Source organism: Amblyomma americanum, chromosome 8 (assembly GCF_052857255.1).
Source record: "Amblyomma americanum isolate KBUSLIRL-KWMA chromosome 8, ASM5285725v1, whole genome shotgun sequence".
Lineage (NCBI taxonomy): Eukaryota > Metazoa > Arthropoda > Arachnida > Ixodida > Ixodidae > Amblyomma > Amblyomma americanum.
The window spans coordinates 36917223-36937660 of NC_135504.1; the positions used below are offsets into that span (position 1 = coordinate 36917223).

Below are 20438 nucleotides of genomic sequence, written 5' to 3' on the forward strand. Positions count from 1 at the left end.
GTTGTGTTTATTTTTTCTTGTCTTTTCAGCTGGAGGTGTGCGGACATTATAAAGAGCATATTAATTTATTGCACAGGTCACCACTAGGTGAAGGTAAAAAAAACACGTCTATTGTGCACATTCCTGCACTATTTTGATCAATAAATAAATGCTCGAAGGGTGAAGTATGGGGCCGAGATACAAAGTACCATCACATCTCAAGGCAGGGCTTTGTAGCAGTCCTTGTGATGTTTTGCAGCATCTACGAATGATTGATGCACAGTATTTCTAGGTGTAAAAACTGCTCTGTGGCTGCCAGCACAGGTGTATTCACAAATTGCTCTAATCGGTGTTATGGGTGTTTTAACGTCCCAAAGAGAGACTGGCTATGAGGGACACCGTAGTGAAGGCCTCCGGAAATTTCAACCACCTGGGGTTCTTCAATGTGCACTGACATCGCGCAGTACACGGTCCTCTAGAATTTCGCCTTCATCGAAACTCTAGAATTTCGCCTTCATCGAAATTCGACTGCCGCGGTCAGGATCGAACCCACGTCTTTCGGGTCAGCAGCCAAGTGCCATAACCACTGCGCCACCGTGGCGGCTAAATTACTTAAATGTTGCACCACATTGCATCATACACAATTTCCAATTTATATGCTCAAGTTTCGTGCATAGCAGTCACAGCTGGCATGCCTGTTCGTGCAAGTCGAGTCCGCACTCAAAACGTAGTTTGCCATACAACCAAAGTGAACACAGGCATATTTCATACCAGGCTGCCCATGTGCTATGCAATGTCTGCGCATGTTAAATCCCCAGGCAGTCGGAATTATTCTGGAGCCGTCCACTGTGGCACCTTCCCCACTTGCCTCGCAGTGCAGTTTAGGTGTCCGCCGAGGAGAGAGAGAGTTACAGTGCCATTGGACTTTCTCAAAAATTAATAAAAATTTTGTTGCAATAAGTCTCAAGCACCGTGAATGGCAACCTCGTGCACTTCGGTTTAACTTTTTGCCATTTTTTCATCCTGCAACTCATCGAGACTGAGAAAGGCATGTGGCGGTACGATACACAGCTGGTAGAGAGAATTGCAGACTCCATCAGTCTAAAAAGTAAACACTGAATATTTTAGCCAGAGTGCCTCACAGCGTTGACCAAGTTCCCAATGCTGGCACTTCGTTTTACCAGTGTGTGTTTTCATCCAAACGCTCGGAGGCAAGGAGGAGAATGAACCGTACTTGGCAAAGTAATGTAGTTTTGCAGGTGCACAATTTCCGCAGCCTCCACAGCATTTGAGTGCTGTGCATGAAACCGAGTATACTCATTTGGGGTTGCATGGACAAAAGTTATGAAATTTCTACTCGACAAACTGCTGCGCATCGGCCAGTCAGCCAAGTACAGTTCTGCGCAGTTTCGGATGCTATGATTAGCACAACGTGCATTTTTATCTTCTCACCAGAAGGCGTCTCGACGTCGTCCAGAAGTGATGTTTCCGTCCCCGTGGTTCTACTGTTCTTCCCTGTGCAGTGAAACCATGCACTGGCGTACTGTTGGTAGTTTGTACGATGAAGCCTCTTCCCATATGACGGATGTCATTTATGAGGAGGCTCTAGTGTTAGTGTCGCACTGCACAGGAGGCCGCAGAGGCCTTCATCGTTTAAGTAGTCCTGCGTTGACATTCCGACTGTGTGCACAGTATAAGGCAACTGACTGAAGTGTGAAATGTCTTTGCCATGCATTTGTCATCTCTATAAGAGAATACCACCATCCAGGTTTTTCACCAAACAAATCTACCGTGATGCTAATGTTTTGAAGGCTGTTCATAAATTCAGTGTTCTACCCGTTGAAGTCCAAATTAACGAGGTTTGACTGTAACACATTGTGCTAACACCTCCAACTACAGATTTCAATGCAACATTTTTAATCATTTGTGACCGGACATTGCTACTTGCATAGTTTGGGCAGTTCGGTGTTCTTTCAGTCTTGAAAGAAGCACTTGGTAGCGATGTCTTTATTCCTTCTGTGCAGCTCTACCACAGCTGCACAGAGGTCTGCAAACATGTTACACACACAAATCACTGCACAACCATGATCACTCTTTATTCCTTCTGTGCAGCTCTACCACAGCTGCACAGAGGTCTGCAAACATGTTACACACACAAATCACTGCACAACCATGATCACTCCTTCCTTGCCTTCTTTTGTTCGTGGCTTTCCAGAAACTCCTTCACAGCTTTTGCTTCTTGCTCACTTCTGATGTAGCTGTCGATTTCAGAGTCTGAAATGTACATGCCACCGTCGTCACAACTCTTGGATGCTGAATCTGTGTCCTGCTGGAATGAACTGCTCGGCCTCTTCCTACACTTGCGAAACGTTTTGAAGCTGGCAGCAAACACTTCCGTGGCTGTCTGCTCACTGTCGCTGCCATTTGCACCTCTGATGGCGTCAATCACCAGCGCGGCTGAGTAGCGGATTATGTCTGGCACGTATGCGGTTGCCTTTTTAGGGTTCAGCTTCTTCTCTTTCAGCCATGGAATTTGCCCAGCCAGTTGTATCAGCACCTGTAAAATCCATTTACTTGTTTGTTTATTACGGTACTACAAATCGCTCGAAGGCATTGTTGTAGGGGGGGGGATGTTACAGAGGGTAAAACTGAACAGTGGATAAAGGAGCAAGGTATCGTTGCAACAAAAGCGGGTAAACGCACCATGAACAAAATTTGAGACTCGGAAGCAGTACAGAGTGGAGCGTCGAGACGAGAGATCAAGTTGCAATAAAAAAAAAACTGCAGAATGCAACACACGGTGACAGTCCTTGGCTACACGCTATCGCACAGGTGCTATCTTGAGCACGTGTACAAATTCCTTGTCGACAAGGTGCGAGGCAAACTGTTCCATTCAATAATGCTGCTGGGAGAGAAAGAGGACGAATACTTTTGTTTGGCAGGTAATTCCGCATATTTTTCTGCTGTGGTCATGTCTTTGTGATATGAAGCTAGGTGGTTTTAGGAAAACAGCGGTTGACGGTGATATGACTGAATCAATTTGATTTAACAATCAACACCTAGTTGCGGTATGGCGGATATCGAGCGTGTCCCAATTGAGCATGTTCTTCAGGGTGGTGGCGCTAATCTGACATCAGTTTGTTACAAATCATGCTGCATTATTCTGGACAGCTTCTAACTAAATGGCAAGGAACTAAGCTAGCGAGGGTCCCAGACTGGAGTTCCCAGGCTTCTTTGCGGAGCACGTTAGGCCTGGTGACATCAACCAAGTGGCACGCAACGATCCGCTGTCGCCTGGCGTGCTGTTGGGCAGCACATCGTTGCAAGAAGCATGGCGCCGGCTACGGTGCACTCTAGTCTCACTTTTGCGCCACAGGTGAGCATTGTGATACAGTTTTTGAAGCAACAGCTTCACTAGGCCATGTAAAGCCAAGGTCACCGAGCCGAGCCGGAGCCGTTGATGTACATGCACCGAGCAACAGGTATGCCACACGTGACGTCAGAGTTGTGCCGTTGCCGCCGACTCCGCTAGACTCGCAGCGCCGAGCAACAGGCGTGTCGCACGTGACATCAGAGTTGCGCAGTCGCCGCTACCGCCGCCACAGGTAGCTACAGGTGCACTGCGCATGCGCAGTTGGGCAAAAGATGCGCGTCATTGCTCAGCCACTTTATAAACAGAGGGTGCGAAGTGCTCGTTCTTCAGATGAACGATGGGTGAAGAAGCGGATAGTCCGCGTGTAGACTGCAGGAAGCCACGTCGACAGATTCCAAAGTTGTGGCGTGGTATAACGCGAGTCGACAACGAGCCCAAGAAGCCAGAAATGCTAAGTGCGCGGCCAAGACACCGGAACAACGAGAGGAACGGCTTGGCAAACGTCGCCGTCAAGAAGCGGAGAAACGACAGCGACAGGCCGCGAGCGAAGCCAAGTCTTCTACGGGTCACCTATCACATACACACTAGGTTTAACTGGAGCTAAACCATCAACAATTTTTTTTTTGTACTCGTGTGGTGGACTCCGGCACTGACCGAATACAGCTTAGTGTTGGTGGTTCTTGGCCAATGTCTCAATGCAATGACACTCCATCGGCTATGTTTGTACACCGTGCCGCAAAACGCAAAAATTCTTCGAAGAATCGGAGCAACCGCATTTCTGGCACGTCATCTACAGGATCGATTTCGAGGTGCACTACTCAACACACAGTGACGCGGGCACATGCGCGTATAGTCCACGGCAAAATGCTTCCAGGCACCACGGTCTAAGCACAGGTCCTCACACAACGACAGCAAGGGTGCTTTTAAAACTTGTTCGGAAAAAATAAGCTTTGACAACAAATGTAGCGGGTGCATTTAAAATGCGATTCCGAGATTTTCAGGGTGCAAGGAAAATCGTCATGATGCCCATTTCGAAATGTTGAAATACCAAAACTGACAAATTTTCTCTAAATAACCGTTGTTCATGAACTATTCTGTCCAATCTGTCAATGACCTGGGCAATTTCACAACAATCCAGCTTCCACTTCAACGAAATTCACACGACCCGCGAAAAATTTGACTGATGCGGGATTCCACTGTAAACAAAAGGTATGCCACGAAGAAAAAACAGCGGTGACCGGCCAACGTGCAATTTGCGGCGTCAGACAGTTCATGCTTATTTAAAAACCCCGCATGCAGGCAGCATGTGGCTTCATGCGGCCACATAAGCCTGCTGCGGGGCTTGGTGGTTATGACATTAGGTTGCTCAGCATAAAGACTCTGGACCACACATACCCTATAATCGTGTGTAAGGGCCGCAACCCCTGTTTTGGACTAAATGGAGAAAAAAATATGGTTATAAGTTTCTTTTTAATTCGTGTATGGGCCGTACCTTCGAAATTCACACCCGAATTTTAAAAAAAAAAGTGCGGTCCTTACATGGGTTTATGCAGTACTTCCCCTAATGAACGGGCTGACCTGTGCCGAGAGGATCATTCAGTCCTTGGAGAAAAGTCATTCCTGCCAGTCTGCACTAACCTCCGCAAGCGTACCATTCGGCACACAGGTTAGTATTAAAATCGCACAGCTCTAATTTGGAATCTGGAGTCAAAGCACAGTGACAGTTCCAAGCTGACACTTCCCAAGAACAGCTAGCTGTTGCTGCACACCATCACGGCTGACACTTTCACGGCAGTGATGAGCTTATTAATGCGAAAGCATCAGAAGGCTATGTTGACGCCGGAAGTTTGTCCCCTATGACGGCACGCAAGTCATGAGACATTAGAATAAAATTAAGAAAATTGAGGTCTAGGTGGGAATCGAACCCGGGCTGCCGGCGTGTCATGACGTCGCACCCGAGCTGAGTCACAACCGCTGCCACGTGCAATCGGGAGACTGGAGGAATGATGGAAAAAGACGTGCGGCACAACACCTTGCCCGCCGAAACGAGGCTGGTTTGAGCAACAGATATCGCAGACGAAACACCAGCGATGTCTTCATTGGTTGACCGCAATGTGGTGACAGTATTCCCAATTACTTTTCATCAAAATTTTGTGCAACCGTTCGTCGTACAGCATTCCGGGTGGTGTCATAACATTTCTCTTTGCATATAGCTTACATGTTTTCGTCAATGTGGAGGCTAGCTTGTGACAAGTTCAGACCGATGACATATGCACTTTCAGTTCCATGCTTTAAGGCGCGGTTGAGGTGTTCACCGAGATGCCAGATTTGAAAGCTGCTGCACCCTTTCATTTCCTCAAAAACCTTTCCTTTCCTCAAAACCATGCTTTCGCATGCATTCCTCTCCGTAAGCAGACTTAAGTGTCCTCAGAACTTTTTTTTCTTTACATGTGTACAAAAAATCTTTATACACAATGTGTACAAAGAAAAAATGTACAGCTGTGCTACATTTCTGAGATTAGCGTCTAGAAATGAGCTGCAGCTAAACACAAGCACTTATCATGTGCTGCGTCATTCTCATCTGAAATTTTAAAATGTTCGGTTTGGTTTATGGGGGTTTAACGTCCCAAAGCGACTCAGGCTATGAGAGACGCCGTAGTGAAGGGCTCCGGAAATTTAGACCACCTGGGGTTCTTTAACGTGCACTGACATCGCACAGTACACGGGCCTCTAGAATTCCGCCTCCATCGAAATGCGACCGCTGCAGTCGGGATCGAACCCACGTCTTTCGAGCCAGCAGCCGAGCGCCATAACCACTCAGCCACCGCGGCGGCCTTTTTTAAAACGTTTCCATATCCATAGTTCAACAGTACAAATTGCCCATTCGTTTGGTACGGCGTGTTGGTATACGGGGTTCAACATCCCAAGTCTGCACACGGGCTATGAGAGATGATGCGGTAGAGGTTTCCGGATTAATTCTGACGACCACGTGCGCAGACACCGCAAGGCATATGGACACATTTGCATTTCACAGCCCAAATGCGGCCACCATGGCCAGGATTCAATCCCCATGGCCTTGGGAACATAGCCATGGAGCCATCATGGAGGATGGCCATTCAAACTTCAGTTTTCCCACTGTAACTTGCCTTGTTGAGTGCACGAATGGTATCATTGCTCGACGTCACCAGGGACAAGCCGTAGCGCTGACGGAAGGCTGCATAGCTGATGTGGGTGCGGGTGATGTCGAGCGACTTCCACGCGGTGAAGACCAGGGCAGATGCGAGGTTGTGGGGGGACCGCCCTTCCAGGAACCAGCACCAGTGCAGTGGTTTCAGCAGCGCGGTCACACGCGACACTACCTCCTTGCGTTCGGAGGCATCGATGAACTGTGTGGCCTCGGGCAGCAGCTCGTCCAGCTTGACATGCGTCGTTTCCTGATTTGTAATCTGTACCAAAGACGTCAAAAGTAGACGCAGGATTCCTTTTATTCATACACTGCCACGTCTTGTCTATGAAGTAAATAACGGTTCATATACATTTGGTTTGGTTACATTTACTGGCAAATTTAACAAACTGAAATGAACATGCATAAAACTGCACTTTAAGTTGTGTGTGTGTGTTACCGACTACTACCATGCCAAACAATCGACACAAAAAATGAACAGAATAAAACCTGTGCCACACGAGCACATTTAGTGGCATTAAGTGCTTCACGCCTCAAGTTTCAGTACCATTCATGTGGTGCTACATGCACAAATTTAATGGCACTGGCCTTGCTGCCAGCTGAACATAAAATGTGTACTTCAGGCGGAATTCCACTCTCTCAACTGTAAAGCACCCAAACTTCCGGTCTCGCCTTTGAGCTCGTGTGACAGCATTTTTTAAATGGTGGTCTTGGCTGAAAAGCATCCCAAAATATAGCCTAAAAGATAACACACATTCCGGAAAGACTGTAAATGATTTGCATGCAGTAAATTCCATTTTCTCAACTGTCCAGTACCCCAACATTCGGTGTCGCCTCCCGGCTTGTCTCGCAGCTTTTTAAATAGCGATTTCAATTTGAAAGCATCAAAGAATCCCACTTAAAAGATAACACACGGCCAGGGAAGATCGTTAATAATTCGCGTGCTGTCAATTCTGAGCATAAAAAATAGACGGTAAAAAAATTTCAGAAAAAAAAATGTAAGAAGTAAGATGAAAAAAAGTAACCGGATTTTGAACTGAAAGGGCATTTCCTAAGATAAATTCTACTTGATAAATCGCAAGTAAGGGGATTTGATCAGGATCAGTGCTTTAATTGCGCTCTTATCCATTGTCACAAAATTTGTTATTTGCTGCAATGTGGCACTGCTTAACCAGACACTGTGGAACTGTAGCGTTGAGAGAGCGCAATCATGCATTCTCTCGTCCCCATTCCTCAAGCAGAACAGCGTGCAACTTCACTAGTAACAGGCTCCCATCAAATAGCAAATAACTGATTGAAAATTTTCAGACAGATGAGGCATGGCTTCGACTCCCGCTGCCGGCCGGTTACCCACCGTTTTCCTCAAAAAGGGTACAAGCTATGCCCTGGCCTGGTGCTCGACTTGCTAGGTTTGCATGGCTTGGCAATGGAGCCTGTGCCTTCAAATCCTATCATTGTGGGCTTGAAGAGGCACATCGAAAGTTTCAGTACCATTAATGCGGTGCTACATTCACAAATTTAATGGCACTGGCCTTGGTTTTAGCGCATGAGGCAGATTTAGGGTCGCTTGAGGGCGGAAAGAATCACTGGCCCGTCAACGCAACTGTTTGGTCAAAGACCCTTTTCGCAAGCATCTCGCCCCAAAAAAACCGAGCATCTGGCCGGGGGAAATCTTGTACCCATTATAAAACCGTTGGGTACCCAGCGGCACTGGGGATCGAACCCAGCACCTCCCAAATGCGAGGTGGATGCTCTACCACAAGGCCACCGCTTCGGTGCCTACATTTTCACTGCCACTGACGCCATTTTTTTTTTTTCAGTACTTGTGGCTTGACACTCTTCACCAACCTTCTTGGATTGTGTGCTGGCGCATAGGTTTTTGAATACATTTTAGATTTGCCGACTAAAAGCAGCAGGACTTATACAAGGTAATTTTGGCATTACATTCGAATGATATTTAGAACATTTTGTGCTTAAGGAGAGATCCTGCTCTTTGAGAAAAAAAAATTGGCTGGCAGTTTAGCATTGCTAAGCAGGAAATATTGTGTGCAAGCTTGGTTTTTTTTTTGCAGGCGGACACCACTGCCACTACCTACCTCAAAGCGCAATTGCGGTGTCCACTGACTCAGGGAGCCAGTTATATGTGCTTGGTTTGGTCTATTGGGGTTTAACGTCCCAAAGCGACTCGGGCTATGAGGGACGCCGTAGTGAAGGGCTCCGGAAATTTTGACCACCTGGAGTTCTTTAAAGTGCACTGATGTCGTGCAGTACACAGGCCTCTAGAATTTCGCCTTCATAAAAATTCCGTCGCAGCGGACGGGATCGAACCTGCAACTTTCGGGTCAGCAGCCAAGCGCCGTAACTACTGAGCCACCGCGGCAGGTCCAGTTATATGCCCTTCCTCAAAATCAACAGAGTCTGAGTCTGAAACGCTATCAATGCCAACGCAAGAAACTTGCTTAAATGCACAGTATTGCGTTTTTGTGATATCAAGTAATGCAATAAGGGTAAAATTATCATTCTATTTATCATAGAGATTGAGTTAAAGGGTTTTTAATTTCCTACTTCAGAAAGAGGGATATCAACTTTTCTTCCCCTTTCAGAAGTGGTGATTTAAAAACCCTATAACTCAGCTTCTATGACAGGCACAATGATAATTTCACCTTTATTGCACTCCTAAAGTCAAGACAAACCAATCACATGCATTTGAGCAAGTTCCCTGCAGTAAAATTTCTCTCCAAGAGACTTGATAATGTCATATTTAAAGTCAGCACACAAATTTACATGTTCCCTGAAGATTGCACAGTTGTGACATCATTAACAAAAAATTTTTGTCAAACAGCAATTGCCACGTCATATTTAATGAAATGTAATAAAATTTAACACAGATAACTAACTTTTTATGCTTATTTCAAAACTGCATTTTATTTTAAGCTAGCTGGCATAGTTCCTGAGTAATTAGAATTAACACTCTTCCTAAGTCGTCCTTTGGCCATTAAAGAATAAGTGTACAAATTTTTATGTTCAGAAGGCCTTGCTCTGTGCAATAAAACTATTAGTTCATTTCTAGACGCCCGTTACTCATAAAAATAAAGTAAACCTTCAGCATGCATATTTACATGAAAACATTTTAACTTTCTTACAAAAATAGTACTGCAAAACTACTCAATGTGTACTTAGAAAAATCGAGAGCTCTATAGCATTCCTCAACATGTCAGGTTTCATGCACAAAAAGACCATCATTCTACTGTCATTCATTATGAAATGCCAATGGGACGAAGTGATAGCAACAACAGAAAGAGTGAAAGTTAAGAAAATCAACTTCATCCCTCAACTTTATCAAGCTATCAAGAAAATCAACTTTATTCCCTCGTTTGCCACATTTATCGCCTCGTGTGCTTTGGCTTTTGGTCAGTGAAATGTGGCACTGCAATCAACGGAAGTTCTTATCTTTTGACCTCCTTTTCATGGTAGATGGTAGTCCTCCACTGTCAGAAACCCACAGAATTCGTGATGCACCGGGACTGCCAGAACCGCAATTTGTCCCTACGCCGGAGTTCTCGCTACACCACTGGCCTGTAGACCAGGTGTCACGTGGCATCCCACTTCCGCTGCGAGGTCCGCGCGTGGCCCGCAAATGGAGAAAGGCAGTGCATGTCTAAACCGCTTTTCGTCAGTCTGCGGACCTTTGCCTTCGTAGGCGATGATAAGGAGATTAGGCATGCTCACGGTCTTTCGCCATGTTCACCAATGTCGCAGGCCAGACGTGAACCTTAGAGTGGAAGTCGGCCGTACCGTGATGCCTGGTCCACAGGCCTCTGATCCATCGTGTCAATCCACCTTTTTCGCAGACAGTGGCCACCTTATGGTCCAGGTGTGGCCAAGGAGGCAGCTAGGCCAGATAATTCGCTCATACACTTGTGCTCATCTCGCGACGACGTTCGGTTTGGCCGCGAACTGGATGACTGGATTCTGCCGTTGCTTCTTACGCTGGCAAGCACGCCAAATCTCGGCTGCTGGCTCCGGATGATCCGACGGTCCTGCGTCTGCCATGGCGGAACAGCTGCACGACCTCGTGACCTCCGCTCTCAGCCGGAAAGGCGAAGCTGCCGCAGGTGCTCGAGATGCGCTCAGCCTAGTCACGCGATCCTGCTGCAACACCAGCACCGGCACTCAACCGGCAAACAACCTATTAACAGCCTAGTACCACGCGACCGCGCTGCTCTGAGCCGCAAAGAAGATGAAGCGGCCACAGGCGCATATGGGGCCGAGGACTTCATGACGGTGACCTCAATGTATTCAGATCTACTAAATTATCATAGGGGAACAAGGATAATATACTCCCCAACCCACAACATACTAAGCCAACATGATGCAGTACATTGGCGGAAACTGCAAACCGGAACTTTCCCAAACTTAAACATACTAAGCAAAATGTTCCCTGGGCAATATAGGGACACATGCCCATGGTGTGGCGCAAGGCCCACCCTTTATCACATTACATGGGAATGCAGCAAAAACAAAGCACTCCATACAGTAGAAAACCCGAGTGTGGAACGGTGGGAGAGGGTGCTCTCCAGCGGCGACCCGTGTATACAACGGGTGCTCATACAGCATGCCCGACGAGTAGCCGCCATCAGTGGAGCCCTGGAATAGGGGCACCAACCCTGCCAGACAGAAGATATCACCATCAAGAAGATGGAAGAACTCTGTCGGACCGCTGAATGACCTTGTAATTAGAGCAAACAAAGTTTATCCTATCCTATCCTATCCTATGGGGCATTACCTTCATTGTCCATGCGTGCGACTCGTACTCAGTTGTAGATTACTGCAATAATGAAAAAAAAAATGTGACCTACCTCCCTGATCATGCGCAGTGCTTGCCACAGCTGAGAGCCCGAACACTGAGCCCTACTGGACAGAGTGTGCAGCAATATGGACCGGTTGTTGTTCCGCAGCACCTGCAGTGGATGAGGCACACTTGTAAAGGCGCTGGAAACACTAGCTTTCAGCCTTGGCTGCTCTGGGTAATTTTACCAAAGAGCAATCATCGCAAGAACTCAAACAAGGGGACAAGGATGCTTTATGCCACAAGAATGACAAAGCTGGCAGTTGTTACCAGCACCAATCAAGCTGTGAATTACATGAAAGGTGTCGGTGCACTAGTTTAATCAATTGAGAAAAGTAAATCGAGAATGTGGCATGCTGCAAGCAATGACTACGACCGTCCACTTCCACACATCAGCACGCGTGGCACTCTAATGCCGTATTCCATTCAGTGTTCCGGAACATAGCTCCGAATCCAGGAAGAAGCACAATGTCCATTGCGGCAACAGGAAATCCAAATCGATGATTGGAAAAAAAAAAAATATGGGCTCCTGCTTGTGTGGGGCAAGACGAAGCAACCCACCGTAGAGTGAGTTGTTCCTGATCTGCGAGTGGAAACCAGGATCTGAATTGAATCAGCCATTGAATTCAGAGTTTCGCTCAGTGGAGCAAGAAAAACATGTTCTTGATAGTTGAATATGCCATTAGTTATTAATGATCAACAGCAGCTATTTCAATAGCATGTTCCATCTTCCACAGATGTTCACAAATATAACCTGCATCACATCGATCAGGCTACACTTAGTACTACGTGTGCTAACAAAACAAAAATGATCCCTGCAGCATTCTAAAAGTGTCCTCAGAAGATCCACATAAATGCTGAGTACTTCTGGCATTGACAGAAAGGCACATAGTAATATAACTTTTCCCACAGTGCCAAGGAAAGTTTCCCCTAATATATTAGGTCATATGTATTGACCTTTTCAGGTGTGACAAAGAAACCGCAGCTGGGATGCATCCATTCATGCCGGGTGTATGATGGATACGCAGCAACATGGCAACCAAATCATTTGAGCGGAGCACAGCAACATTCAATTTTAGTGTCAGTATTCCAGTGACCCCTGGTGACATGGTGCAAAGCTAAGCAAGAACTGGATTTTGGAGCAGCATGTAGCAGAATCTTCCACTTGGTGCAGTATTGCACAAATGGCGCAGCAGTTTCACCATTGCACAAGTGACAGTTAAGTCAACAGGCTTCCAAAATGCAACACTCATTAAGCGGATCATTGAAATAAAATAAACAAAACAACATAGTGAAGCAAACGCACACCAAGACCACCTAACAGTCTGTACAAAGGAACATTAGGCTGTGGTCAGCACTCTTAACCATGGCCTAACTGAAGTGTGGTCATAGTGTGGGGTGAACTTAATCCAGTTCATGACAGCAAAATGCGCATTGCTACTATTCCATAGTGCCAGCAACCACCACAATGACCACATGAGAAAACGAAGATACTATCTAGCTTTAATAACTCCCGCATATGTCTTCCGTGTTTTAGCAAGAAGCTTTCTTAACATCTCCGGCAGCACACTGCTACTGCAGCTTGTGCGTTTACTCAGCCTTTGAAATCACGACTGCATGTTGTTGCGTGACCACAGTTTTTCTTTTTTCCACTGTCATGCCTCCACATTTTTCTTCTAAAGTCTTCTAAACTAACACGCAGAAGAGAAAATTTTTTACCGGCCATTACTACTCTCCTAACTATGAGAGTGAACATTTCGCAAACACAACCTTACTGAAACGCGTATGGCAGTATTTCAACTTACGCTTACTGTTGGCGCCAAGAAATCCTTACAGCACCAACAGAGCATAAGTTCCACCGCTGCATGATAACAGCGAAACTACACTTGACCAAGCAGGCATTTTTACATCCACAGCCATAATTCAATACTGTGGTCCAGCTGGCACAAGTAATTGCCAGATATGTACAAACAATTACTACGATTAGGGCCCCTAATTTTTTGTGGTGGAAAGTTTTGAATTCCATGAATTCAAAGCAAAAAAATCTGTAATATTCATCTAGAAACACAAGACACACAAAATAAATAAATCAGTTCATTTCTGAAACATGCCTCACCAACTCTAAATGTACCCTCATTAAAATCTAAGATGGATGTTGCAGTGCAGAATCAGGTAGTGCTTGGTATTCTCTTCGTTTTAAAAATGGCGCTTGTTTGATCCAATGCCCCCAGAGCAATTGAATGATCTCTTATGATGTCGGGATGCATCTCTTGTGTTGAAGGTGCTCATATGCAGGACACGTCCCACAAAACTTTGGCACTTGTCAGCTGCTCACTTTCATTCCTGAATCGCCCAATAAACAAGTGGAAGCCTCGAGAGCGGATGGTGGTGGCTACTTGAAACTAAGAACGTTTTTTGCCCCTACTATTATCATTGGTTCCAAAGGCGGCATTACTGTAACTCTTTCCATGGAAGCGTGTGAATGCCTTGTCATCAGAGCCGCTCAACATGCTAGCTTGCTCGAGCGGCTGGATAGTAAGCATGTCAAGTCATAACCAGAACTTCCTTCACTTTCATATTCTAGCTTTAAAAAGAATTCAAACGATAAAATTAATCAGATTCCCACCGTTCTGTCCAGACTACTGATGTCCGCAACAACAGACACGTCGAAAACAACAGTGTAACGACAAACACACAATTCTGCCAAAAATGCTCCAAGTCACAATTTTCCACAGAATTGCAGAAAACTAGGGGCACTAACTGTGGCTGCTTTTAAATATGCCATGTGTAACAGTCAATACTGCCAGTTCAGTGATGAAGTTCAACAAACCAGAACCCTTAAGTCATAACACACCACACTCCGCACCAAGTTCATCTACAAACCCACTGGATGACAAATGGTGGTGGTGACACACAAATGGCCAAGATATGGAGAACTTGAGGAGCCACCAGCCCACTTTATAGTGCAAGCTTGTACCTATAAAAAAGTTTAAACGACGAATAGCTATTGTAGCTATTGTGCTTTATCATGTAATTACAGTACACCTAAAGGAACACCAGTCAGTCATTGATAAAATGGCAAACCTTGCACTCCAGCTGTGCATTTACACGGCACAATGGTATGTTTCAGAAGAAGAAAGGCTTATCGCATGAAGGAAAGAAAGAATTCAGGAAAGGCCGTTACATCATTTTTTTTTTAAGCTGGACGTGAAGGCCCCGCCCCTTACTCGGCCGTCGTCTCAGCACACTTGTGCATGCACAACAGATACTGCAGCAGACGACACCGCTGCACCCACCATTATTATTAACTGCGCCGTCGGCCAAAGACTCCCAGTAGTCTTTGTGAAAAAAGGTGACTTCCGGCACACTCTTTGGAGTGCAGCTCGGATAGTGAGGATTTCTCCTGAACTTTCCTTCCTACATGGCTTATCACAACAGTTCTACAGATATGCTGCAACTACTAAGCCTAATGCAGCATAGCAGATGACACCGCTGCACCCAATGCTACTATTGGCTGCGTCGTTGCCCAAAGACTCCCAGTAGTCTGCGAAAGCACGCGACTTCCGGCCCACTTTTTGGCATGCAGCTCGAATAGCGAGGGTTTTCCTTCCTCCATGGCTTATCGCAGCAGTTCTACAGATATGCTGCAACTATTAAGCCCAATGCAGCACAGTACAGAAGTGAAGAAGCTCTCATCAAAAGCGGTCATTCAAGAATACGGCTTTGCACCGTAACCTCACCCAATAACAGCAGGCTGCGGCGAAGGCGAGCTGCTGCACCAACGACAGCCGCACGACATGCTTGTTGAAGAAATTGCAGGCCTCTTCCCTCATAACCGGATCCATGCCAAGCTTGGCGCCCTCCTGCTTTATCCAGTCATTGCACCGGAGCCGGTTCCTCGACAGTTGAGACTGATAGTGCATGCCTCGCTTGCTCCCTGATCGAGCCAGGGACAGCGTTGCGGTCTGTGTCGAGGGCACAAAACTGAGGCCTTCCCCATGGTTGAGGCCTGCCGCCATGCACAGCGGAGCAGTGTCCACGACAACTCCGCACTCAGTGCACACCTGTGAAATCTGCGCGGAGACGTTGAAAAAAAAAGGCTCATTGTGAACATCCCGCCAAGATCTGCGTTCAACTCGAAGCCGTATCAATGCATGAAGATATACACAACCAGACACTGATGCAATATTCAGTAATTTCGATGCCAACACGCCCAAAAATAAAACATATATCTTAAATACGTGTATTTCCTGTATTCACTTTTGTGTATTATATAATACTGGTCGTATAACAGTGGAAGTTGTATAGAGAAGGTATGCGGAATACATAAACACATTTAGTGCACAATTCTTAATTGCATAACAATTTTTAGTGAATTACTATACCATGCTCAGTTTCTTTAACAACTTCCAAGAAATTCAGCGCAGCAGTACACAACTGCAGCTTCCCAAATACAGAATCTAAGAAACTACTGTAAAGGCCCTGTCCATATACGCTTGACAGTTGTCTTATAAACAAAACTGGTTCTGTTTCATGAAACAAAACTTGTGGCAGCCCACTTGTATGAGATAAAACTAAACATACCTGACTTTACTTTCTTTAGGGGTTTAATGTCCCAAAGTAACCCAGGCTATGAGGGTCACCGTAGCGGAAGGATCTGGATAATTGCAACCACCTGGGGTTCTTTCACGTGAACTGACTTTGCACACTATACGGGCCTCTAGCATTTCATCTCCATTCATATGCGACTGCCTTAGCAGTCATTAAGGTAGTTCATGGCAGGGACCTTGGGACAGGGGGGCCAGGGGGGGGGGGGAGCAGTACGCCCTCACTTTCCTAATGCTCACACTCAGGTCAGATTTCCGACAAACCCTTCAATTCTAGGACGTTATTATCTATTTTAGTTTTGATGACGTCATTTGATTGACAGGTAAGGCGGAAACTTCCTGCGAATGGACACTTCCGGCGGACTCATGAGGCAAGCAAGGCTTTCGCCTTAAAAATCATGCCCAAAAGAAGCTGATTACGTGACCTCTGTTCATGAGCAAGATTAGCAGCACTGAAACAGACTATGCGCAAGCTTTTTCAATCCAGATGATCACTCCTCGTTTGTACATCTTTATAAAGCTGCCCATATCAATTCATTTTATATGCATTAAAAAATACACCTTTGAATAGTGCAAAATCAAAAATACAAACAAGAAATACAAAATTCATTATTTACATAAAACTTGAAATAAGTAAACAACAAAACAAACTCGAAGTCTTGACCCCACCACTCAAAAAAAATTTCTGAAGTCCCTGGTTCATGGCATTAAACTGTGGTTATCTGATACTAGGCCAAAAGATAATGGCATTAATGAACTTTTGGCTTTCAGCAGTTCACAGCATGTCCCGAACCTTTCCGGTGTACCACATGTTGTTACAGACTAACAGTCATTAACACCAAGAAAATCAGAACCGAATGCACTCACTATAAATTGCTCTCCATACGTACTATGCAGATGTTGTGCGTCACCTGTTGCACCAGCAACATGATTTCTATTTTGCCACGTTATGCGCCCAACTCATAAACACTCCAGGGATGTCACTTCCATGCCCGAGATTTCGAGAAGCCGCAACATGCAAGCTGATTTTTCCCTTGACAGGGCCACACGGCTGTCAGTGCCTGCACTGGCTACATTTAAAGCAATGATGAAGACAACTCCACTCAATTTTTGTTCTTATGGCGCATTCCAATCCAGAGCAAGTATTCTTGCTCCGCAAAACAAACGAGCATGTTTCAATAGGCCATTTGGATTCAGATTCCGAGCCCTGATTCAACCACTTAAGTATGCTTTTAGACCCGTTCCTCCATGGATTCGGAAAGCTGCTCCAAACTCCAAATGGAATAAGCCATTAGTAAAAATAGATTCCATGGTTCCTCCTGAGTATGTTGGTGGTCATTCGAAAGGGAAAAAAAAGCGCATTTACTGTTGAGAAAATTGGATACAAAAATTTTCCTACCATTGTATTCACATCTGTGACAACACAACCGAAAAGGACTGCAAGATCACTGTTAGGATGTTAATCAGAGCAGCCTAGCTTCAGAAATCTGCATTCAAACATCTGTCTTGACTTATTGCAGTCTGCAAGCAGAGAGCGAGGGTTTATTGACGGGAAAGGCAGAGAGGTTGGCCTGAAAAATAAACATCTGGCCTGCTACTCTGCACTGGGGAACAGAAAGAGGAAAAAAAAGAGGGTCACGATGGGGGGTGATGATGCAAGCAAGCATCTCTGCAAGCAGAAACGGCCAGTGGTAGCAATACTTTTAATTTCACAACCTTCACTAGCTTACAAGAGCTCAGTTTTCAGTGAAAGTAGCTTCTTTGTCAACTGAGTGTGATAATCTACCAATAACGGCTAACTTCAATATCTCCTCCAAGACCGCCACCAGCTTCATTTAGCGGCGACGAGAATTTATGCACTGTTCCAGTACATACGGCCGTCAAATAGTACCACTGCAAGGCACAAAACAAAGATTACATACACAGTGCGCAAAAATTTTGCCTTGAAAACCAGATTATTATTACTCTTGTTGCTGTTGTCACTGTCATCAGAAACTGCAATGATGTGGTGAAAAAGTTATGCGCATAGCAGTTATTTCATTTACTCCAGTATATACACACACAAAAATTCAAAACAAGGGTAGACTGCTACACTTTTAGTAAGATCAGAATCTGAGCTTTGAGTCGAGTTCAGACATCCAACCCATGCCAGCAGACCTTGCAACCCATTCTTTAAAAAATGTTGAGAATGGTTGTAATGTTGTTTGTGAGAAGACAAATTCTTGAAATCTTTTTCTTCCTATCTTCTTTGTGAAGACGTTTTTGCATATTTACCTGGCTAGACAAACAGATCCAACTACATGACTGCGCAAGTCATAAGTGCTTGTAAAGGGGGGGCTGAATTCCATAAAGGTGGAGCAATATCACCTTTCTGACCCTGTTCCCTCACTGGTCATGCAAAATTCAAGATTGAACAGCATTGAAATTTCACCTAAAAGGAAAGGGTTAAACTGCAAAAAATATATATATATATATATTGAAGATGGTCTGCATCCAGGCACTAAAAACTGCAAGCCAAGACACAAAGACAGCTGCTGGACTATATGGCTCGCCTGTGTTGGCACTTGAAATTTGAGGAACAGGGCCATAATTCATTTGCTCACTGGGTCAGTAGTGCTAGTGATAGCTGGTGCACAGGCTTCTTGAAAGAAGGTTCTTTGAAAATAAGAAAAGGCAGTGGTCCTGCGCAACTCAGAAGTTTAACTCTCCCCTGTTTAACATCCACAGTAGCGGAAGCTGTTCAGAAAGGCACTTCTCACAAACCAACAGGGCATCGTAGACATAAATATTCTTAAGCAAGCAAAAACAAAGCACGGCTATGAATGAACCGGCTGTCTATGATGTTATAACTTTAAGGCAGTTCGACCGGGCCACTTGGAAAACTGTCAAACGTGTGTGATGGCATGCAGGCTTGCAGGCAGCTCAGTAACACGTGCTAAAACCACTTCTGTCAGTTGAAAATTACGCACAGTGGGAGCTCTACAGTGTTCAGAAACTTCGCCTGAACACCACATCATCCACACTGAGAAAAGTAAACACATGTCGAAAAATTAAATCAGTCCAACAAAGGCAAGTGTTCAAACAGAACAGTTCGCCCAATCTGTGCCGCAATTTGGTTGCTAACAATGACATCATTATCCAAACTCGATAGTTAGGTCAGGTCGCTCGAGCCTGTCACACAAACAAGTTAACCAAGTGAAGTAAAACCTTTAACTTTCAAACTCCAACGAAAGCGCTAGCTCTGCGAGAAGCTGAAATAAAATTGTGGTAGAGATGTGATCGATTTGCAACCGGAGATGTTGTACAAATTCCTAATCGACTTTGTAAGATACATCCTTAATTCCATTTGTTTTCGAACCGCTCACAACGATTCGCTGATAAGATACAAAGTCTGTAACCAAAAGACACGGCGAATGAACGCCAGTTTAGACCCGTTTCCTTCGCGGTAGGGTGAACGTGAAAGGTCGGGCGAAAGCTCGTGTGATACAACTTGCAAAACGCTGTCTTCCACGAAGGCGTCCCGAAGCATGACGTTGGAGACTCGAAACTGTCCCGCGGATGCAGCATTCAACTTGGTAAAACGCAGTAAGTACCTTAATCTCGCTGTCATCGTAACAGGACTATCTTTACCATGTCTTGACCAGAACCGGTTGTTGCGACGAACTAAATTGAAACAAGCCTGAATAACACAGCTATGACAACTCAAGACAAATGCATATTGAGCGGTAAATTAAAGGAGCGCAGGATAACTTGCTAACGCACCAATGGTACTGCATAATTAGCGAAACAGCCTCACAAACTACGAGTCGGCCACTTACTCCATCTCCGCTTGCGTCGGTCACCGCCGATGCACCGCACGACGGGCAGGCAGCAGAGGCCATCTCGTTATGCCCAGGCGCGCTGGGTTTGCACCGTGGTGTAGAGTTGATGGGGCAGTTTCCTGTGATCAACGGGGAGAATTCGTTTCACAAACAGTTTTTCCGCGCCCGGCGGAACAACCTCGGCTGAACAACATGACCGCGCCGCGCCGCCGCAGACCATTAGCAGGGTTGCTAAGCGGCGGGAACGTCCCCCCAATCTTTCCGCAGGAGCCTTTAGGGCGCTCGACTACTGATCCGGAGTTCCCGGGTTCGAACGCTCAGGCGAACGCTCAGGAAAAACGCTCAGGAAAACGCTCAGGCGCCCGTGTGCTGTGCGATGTCAGTGCACGTTAAAGATCCCCAGGTGGTCGAAATTATTCCGAAATTAGCCCTCCACTACGGCACCTATTTCTTCCTTTCTTCTTTTATACCCCTGTCACACGGGACGTTGAATGTCATTCGCAGCGAATGACATTACGTTTGAATGGCGTTTTTTTCGCTGCTACACGGGCACAGTCAATGACATTCACAGCTAACGACATTCGCCCATTGAATGAGTTTCCCGAACTCATGCACGCGCGACCTG

At 45.7% G+C, this 20438-nt stretch overlaps 1 protein-coding gene across 1 annotated transcript; it reads right to left on the reverse strand.

Annotated features, from left to right (window-relative positions):
• Positions 1 to 2050: 2050 nt before the first annotated feature.
• LOC144101369 (transcription factor IIIB 50 kDa subunit-like) lies at positions 2051 to 20052 on the reverse strand. Its single transcript, XM_077634496.1, has 5 exons — positions 19811 to 20052; positions 15126 to 15458; positions 11396 to 11497; positions 6499 to 6798; positions 2051 to 2536 (listed from the first exon to the last, which is right to left on the reverse strand). Exons 1-5 carry the CDS (start codon positions 19871 to 19873, stop codon positions 2156 to 2158), a joined length of 1179 nt encoding a protein of 392 aa, XP_077490622.1. The 5' UTR covers positions 19874 to 20052; the 3' UTR covers positions 2051 to 2155.
• Between the last annotated feature and the right edge of the window lie 386 nt (positions 20053 to 20438).